Source organism: Gossypium arboreum, chromosome 11, assembly GCF_025698485.1.
Source record: "Gossypium arboreum isolate Shixiya-1 chromosome 11, ASM2569848v2, whole genome shotgun sequence".
Classification (NCBI taxonomy): Eukaryota; Viridiplantae; Streptophyta; class Magnoliopsida; order Malvales; family Malvaceae; genus Gossypium; species Gossypium arboreum.
In genome coordinates this window covers 6,849,955-6,857,340 of record NC_069080.1, presented here as the reverse complement: position 1 = coordinate 6,857,340, position 7,386 = coordinate 6,849,955, and the positions used below count along the sequence as shown (strand labels likewise).

Genomic DNA, 7,386 nt, shown 5'->3' with positions numbered 1-7,386 from the left:
TAAAATCATAATAATAAACTTTGCCTTTAATTGTTTAAGTTGTCTTACCCTTATTTTGATTCTCTTTGATACTGTTAACCAAATAGCTGATGACAATTTTGCCAGTAAAATTACCAACTTAAATTATAGACAATTATATGTAAAATTATTGTGTTACTCCTTTTATTCTAATAATTTTCGATTTGATAATATTTTTAATTTTATTGTTGATGGTCCTTTTGCCCTACCAGTCTCTCATTTTAAATTTATATAATCATTTACTTAATATATACAATTTATAAAAGAAAATATAACATTTAGATAACTACAAAAATATATAAAATAATTTAAATTTATTTATAATATCAATTATAAAATTAACTTTATATAAATTTATAATATATTTTAATTAATAGTAAAATAAAGGGGTGGATTCAGAAAATGAGTATTTGAGATTTTGATAGCGTGTCATTAGGGACTCAAAAGTCAAAACTCATGAGTGTTAGAAATGATTTTTGGAGATTATGATGGACTTTTTCAAGGAAAGGAAAGAATTTTAGGATAAGAAATTTGTGGGTTTTTGTAGGAGAAGAAGATGAAAATATATTTTTTCTTTAACTTAATTTAATTATAAAAGGAAGTAATTATTGTGAGAATTTTTAATGAAAATAATGAGAATGAAAATATTAATCCTTGGATTAAAATAATGTTTTTAAATTATGGATTTATCATTTATTCTATATTATTAAAATAAAATTATAAATACTATTACATCAATAAATTTAACAATTGAATTATAAAAATATTAATCGTACAAAGAAATAAGAAAGCGTGTAAAACTATTTTCATTTTATACTAGTAAAAGTGAATCCTTCTCTATACTATTATTTGATTTTAATAATACTCACTATTTTATCATTGTGTTTTGAAATCATATGTCAAAAGCAATAAAATATTAAAGTGATGATTATTTGTAGATGAATATTTGACTTATATTAGAATGATAAATTACGTTTATATATTTATTTAATATTTCACTATTCATTATTTTTTATTTTTCATTATTTTTAAAATGTTGTTTTATTATTTTAGATTAATCAATTTTTATTATAAATTAAATCAAAATATATTTTTATAAATTGTAAACATAATATTTAATAAATTAAAATCACAGTCAATGTAATATTTGGAACTAATTTATTATAAATTGAGTAAATGTTGATTGGAGAATTGATTGATTTAATTTATTAAAATTGATTATTTCAATCGAAACTTAAATTGGAGGGACGAAATCAAATTAACATACTACAACCACCACCATTAAATCAACCTCAACAAGAAAACGAAATGCAAAGAAGTGATCTATGATTTCAACCATTGAACAAAGTTCTTGAATACCTTATCAGAACTTCCACCATCACTGACACTTTTTTCAACCATTTGCTTCAGTTCAACAGCCCTTGTTTTGAAATTTTCATCACCAACCAATTGTTCCACCTTCCTTTTAATTTCTTCTTTTCTAATGATACCTCCTTCATCCTTTTGGAGTTTTAATCCAGTTTTCCAAATATCAGAAATGTAGCTTTCATTCAGGAACTGATCAGCAAAGTAAGGCCAACACAAGAAAGGCACCCCATTGCTTACACCTTCCATGGTGGAATTCCACCCACAATGACTTATAAAGCATGCAATGGAAGAATGACCCAAAACTGCTGCTTGTGGTGCCCAACTCACTATCCTACATCGATTGCCAACTCTTTCATTAAACCCTTTAGGGTAGTTATGGTGTTTTCCTTTTGTAATATCTTCTCTTACAACCCAAAGGAATGGTCTTTCGGTGATTTCAAGCCCCAAAGCTAACTCTTGAAACTGGATTTGGTCAAAAACTGTGAAACTACCAAATGCGACATATATGACTGAACCAGGTGACTGTTGATCGAGCCACTGCAAACAAGTTGAATCCTCGGGCCAGAAATTTCCCGACAAGTTTCCGAGCCGATTGGTTGCTAAAAATGGGCCTATGGGTGAGGCTTTGGGAACTAAGTTGAACCCTTGAAACTCTAATTCCAAACTTGAGTTGCAAAGTACCCAATCTGTTGTTTCAACAACTTTGATGTTCCTAAGTATAAAATCAAACATGATTTTTTGGGTTGAAGGAGAGTCATCAATGTTAAGCCATACTAAATTCATTGGGTGTATAGAAGGCGTCTTTGGTGACAACTGAAACATCTTATGTTTCATGAGTGGAGTGCCTGCAAAACAAGATAACATTGTTGAAAGTGTTTTTTAAACTATAAGTAATGTTAAACTGACTGTTTCAGAAGTAAGAAAATGCTTTTGAATCCTTGCAAAAAATATTTTTAAAGTCAAGTCACATTTTAACCATTATTTATAATTTAATGTGCTTTTATGTACTAATTATATTGGATACACAATTATTTTCCTATTAAAATTTATTTTAAATATATACCATTATTAGTTAATTTTTTATAGTTATATTTTAATGATATTTAAAATATGAATTATATATTTAAATTAAATTTTACAAATAATTAATATTAATTGCTCACAAATATTTAAAATCTATATTGCATTTTCAAAGGTATATTTTTATTTCCCAACATCATATTTAAAATAAATATATTATTTCTTAAAATACTTTTTAATAATAATAATAAACACTTTTAATTCAAAAGTTACTAGAAATTAGCCTAAGTCGAATCAAATTAGATCTCAGACGAGAAAAAAACTTATATTTTCTCTTATTCATAGGTACTGCACAGCTAAGTAGTTAAAGCAAGACAGGTTCTTACCAATTTCATCTATCAGTCCATCATCAATAAATTTGGGGATACTAAGCAACATCGCCAGTTGAAACACTGCAGCCAGCCACAAGCCCACCGTAGGAATCCCCAACTCCGCCGCAACATCAAGAGCCAACCCAATGTTAATATCAGCTAAAACACATGAAATCTTATCATCATCTGATCCATTAACCTTATGAATGAGCTCCTTGAGTTGAGTAGGCATAACCTGGCATAATCTTTCAGTTAACTTCCCTAACTGATTCCTATCTTCCTCATCTTCCAGTCCATCAGGGACTGAAAGTAGATGAAGTAAGCCATTTTCATCCACCTTCTCGCCGAATGCATCCAGGACCCTCTTGTGATTAAACACTGTGTTAACAAAGCTGATTTTGATGCCTTGTTTGGCTAAGTTTTGGGAGAGTTCCACGAGAGGAATAACATGGCCTTGTGTTGGATAAGGGATTACCAAAACGTGTGGTTTGCCCATTTCCGTTTGTGTTTCCGGATAATTGAGGGCTCACACTCTGATTTATAGCAACCATTTGTGGCCAATATTCATTTCAATTCCATCTTATTTTTTCAAAGAAAATAAAAATATAATAATAAGATGGTGTAAGTTATGAGTGAGTATTCGATTGAGCCGAGTCGAATTAAATTGAGTCTAATAAATTTTGAGTTAATCGAGTTAATGGATCCTATTTTAACAACCGAACTCAATTTAAATTTTTTTCTAATCAAATCGAATCTAGTCAAAAAATTTTAAGTCAAGTCGAGTCGAGTTTATGAATCTTATTATTTATACTCAATGTTGCGTTTACATGGATCGATTATTTAACTAGTAGATGAAGCACAAGATTTTTTAACTACATAAACAATACAATTTGTTTTATCTTTTACCTCTTAACTTTTAAAAAAGTAAATATTTAACAAAACGACATAATTTTGTCTTTTTTTATTTAGATTTTCGGATAACTCGAATTATGTAATTCATATTCAAGTTAAACCGAAAAACTTAATTTTTTATTCGAATTGATCTGAATTATTTGATTAACTCAAATAATTCAAAATATTTAATTCAAAATTAAAATTTTTATCAAATTTTTTTATTCGAATTGGATTTTTCTTACCCCTAATATACGTATTTAATTATGGTGTATCTTCTGTCCTGTTATCTGGATTTTTCATACTCCCACATCAACAAAATCAAGCTTTCGATCACACCTTTTTTTACTTAATAAGACGTAAAAAGGTTTTTGGCCCTTCATTTTTGTTCTTTTTCAATCTAGTTAAAAAATTTACGAGAATAATGTGAAATTTTATATATAAAATATTTTTAATAAAATGAAATTTAGTACTTAGATAATCCAATAAGATAATTGCAAGTGAAAAATTATAAAATAAATAATACATTAAATTTAAAATAACTCTTAATTTAAATAAAATAAATGTAATTATCTAAAAAAAGTAACTCAGTAGAAAATTTTCTCAATAAACAAACGTATGAAAGATTAAAACCTTAAATTTATTCATTAAATCTCTTAAAAATGTAGTTTGAAAAAAAATCAAAAGTTAATGGAAAAAACTCAAAAATACAATTAGGACCATTTAACGTTGTGACCAAATTTATCATTAAGCCTTACTCATATAACATGGCATACATATATTTAACATATATTATATTGTATTATAAAAATTAATAAATCTTCGTATTATTTACATATGTAACATATATTATAAGCATGATTAATATAATATGAATTGTTAATATGAAACTACCTGACACATGATTTGCTTTCTTATATTATAATATAATGATATATCATATTACGAAGAATAAAATTACATTATATTTATTACTTATAATTAATTATATGCATATAAATACTATAAGCATGATAACATAATATGAATTATTAATACTTTTACTTTATTATAATTATAATTATAATTATAGTCATCTAATTATTAATATTTTTTGTCACTCAATTATAGAAAGTTACAAAATGGTTACTCAATTATTCAATTTTTTTCTTTTTTGGACACCCAATTATTTAAAATTTTCTTTTATGATCACTGACTATTAAATTATTAACTGAAAGATAACTTAGCAGTTTTTAAAATTGGCATAATAGTAACATTAAACTTCAAAATTTACACATTGAGCTAATTCAGCCTTGATTCCAAAAAAAATTTAACCCTCAACATTTGCACATAGTGTAAATTGGTATTTTTTTTCCTAATTTTACTCTTTATTTGTAATGTAGAGGGTCAATTTTAAAAAAATAAGAAAAGCTAAAAATGATTAACTTGAATTTTCAAATGTTTCCTTTTTTATATATATTTCCTATCAAATTTACTTGATAGATTTTTTTTTTCTTTTAGCTCTTTAGGTGAAAGGGCAAAAAAAAGGCAAAAAAAAAAAAAGAGAGAGAGAGGAGAGTTCAAATTACACAATGTGTAAATTTTAAGGGTTAATCTTTTTTAGAATTAAGATTAAATTGATACAAGTTATAAATATTGAAGGTTAAAACTATTATTATGTCAATTTCAAAAGCTATCTCGTTATTTTTCAATTGGTCGTTTACGATTAGTGACCAAAAAGAAAATATTTGAATAATTAAGTGATAATTTTGTAACTTTTCTTTCATAGTTAAGTGCCAAAAAAAACTTACCAATAGTCACTAATAGATCTTTGGACTAAGTTTTGAGGCTATTAAAATTTCAAAATTTTAATGAGATTTTTAAAAAAATTTAAGGGTCTAATTAGAAATTTTTAATTTTTGTGAAATTAATAAGAATTTTAAATATTTTAAGTGAGTTTAATTACAATTAAAAAATAAAAAGTATAATGAGAATTTTAAAAATTTGAGGAATTTACTTTTTTAACTTTAAAAGAGAAATAAAATTTTAAAATAAATAATAATTTCTCAAAATTTCAAGAGTGCCATGGAATCGTCTGACTCTGCCAACACAATAAATGTGCTCAAAAATTAACTAACCGACCAAGAAAACTATTCAACTTGTGATATCCACTTCAAACAAAAAAATTTATACATATCCCTCTTATTATTTAAATAAAAGATAATATGTTTTAGTCACTCGAATACATATTTTCTCTTACAATTGTGATAATATTGATGTTAATTAAGTTAAAATTTAATTAATAAATAAATAAAATTTTTAATAAAAATTTTAATTTAAGAGATTAATTAACTTATTTTTTAAATATAGAAACAAAATATTATTTGATTTCTAATAAATTAGATTATAATACTTTCACCCAAAATTTACCCAAATAGATCATTCTTCGGGATTGTCATTAGGGACTTAGAGGGAAAGGTTTTGGGTCGAGGATTGTTCTAAACGAAAGGGTACCTTCGATTTTTGCTGCAGAGACCCTTGCATGGGCTTTAACTGAGGTTGGATCTAGAAGTCATGGCTGTAGAAGTAGAAGGAGATGTTTTATCAATTATCAAAAAGCTACAAAAGCAAAAGGGATGACATATCGGAGATTTGTGCTCTCATTAAAGACTGTCAATGGTTGAGTAAGAGATTCCAGATCTGCAATTTCAAATATGGCCAAAGAATGAAGATTGAAATTGGCTACAAAAAGCCTAGGAAATGGGGAACAAATATATATGAATAGAGGGGTCATGATTACGTCAAGGGGCTAGTGGAAAGAGATCGACAAAGCAGTGTGCAAGTTTGATATGTGTGATGTCGATTTGCATTTTGGAAAGTTGAATAATGGAAAAAATGAAAGAGGATCGGGAAGATGAAAAGTTTTTTTTGAAGGATTGAAAGGTGTGATAATTAATGGAAGAATCTTACTGTTGGGTTTGGGCCGATAATCTTGAATAGACTAAATTATCAATAAATGCCAAAAATTTTAAAAATTACTAAATTAAGCCTTTTTTTTTTTTTAATAATTATTACATTATCTAAGAACAAGCTGTAAATGGATTATGAGTTTATATATATCATATCTCACATTCACATCGCTTAAGAAAATAAGGGAAATAAAACTTGGAGTCTATATAAATACCTGTTCTATAAATTTTATTTTCACCAGACAATAAAAAAATTTATTAGTGTTGCCACTTTTAGTGTTGGAGTGACAGAAAACGCTTCCACCTAAAAGCATATTCGATATTTATTGATAATTTAATCTTTTGAATAGGCCTATTTTAACATTTATTGGTAATTTAATCTCTTCAATAGGCCTATTTTATTTTATATGTATTGGATTTTAGGCTATTTTACTAAATTGATTGAAAAAATTTTGATATTTACAAAAATGACCTAGTTTAAAAAACAATCACCTGAATGACCTGAAATGAACAGTAAAATGGGGTTTTGGCCTATCAATAGCCGGCACCAACTCATATTTTGGACCATGATTGCCTGATAATTGTGTCAAACTTTAAAAAATTAATTTTTTTTGTGCTGGCATGTCAATGGCCGACACCAAGTACAAAAAAAATCAAATTTTTTTCAACCTTTTTTTTCATTTTAATTTAATTTCAGTTCAATTATTTCATTTCATATTATTTTTTTCAACTCATTTCATTTTATTTTTCTCATATTATTTTTTTTCATA

General features: G+C 26.3%; 1 protein-coding gene across 1 annotated transcript; it reads right to left on the bottom strand.

Annotated features, from left to right (window-relative positions):
* Nucleotides 1–1,213: 1,213 nt before the first annotated feature.
* Nucleotides 1,214–3,321, bottom strand: LOC108471160 (UDP-glycosyltransferase 83A1-like). Its single transcript, XM_017772762.2, has 2 exons — nt 2,793–3,321; nt 1,214–2,231 (listed from the first exon to the last, which is right to left on the bottom strand). The coding sequence occupies exons 1-2, from the start codon at nt 3,271–3,273 to the stop codon at nt 1,342–1,344; spliced, it is 1,371 nt and encodes a 456-aa protein (XP_017628251.1). The 5' UTR covers nt 3,274–3,321; the 3' UTR covers nt 1,214–1,341.
* Nucleotides 3,322–7,386: the final 4,065 nt, after the last annotated feature.

What these genes read in the sequence shown, in the direction of transcription:
- LOC108471160 (XM_017772762.2), bottom strand. Translation starts at nt 3,273, where the DNA reads ATGGGCAAACCACACGTTTTGGTAATCCCTTATCCAACACAAGGCCAT. An exon ending in TGGACTGATAGATGAAATTG is followed by an intron (nt 2,232 to 2,792) that starts GTAAGAACCTGT and finishes CTTGTTTTGCAG; the next exon opens with GCACTCCACTCATGAAACAT.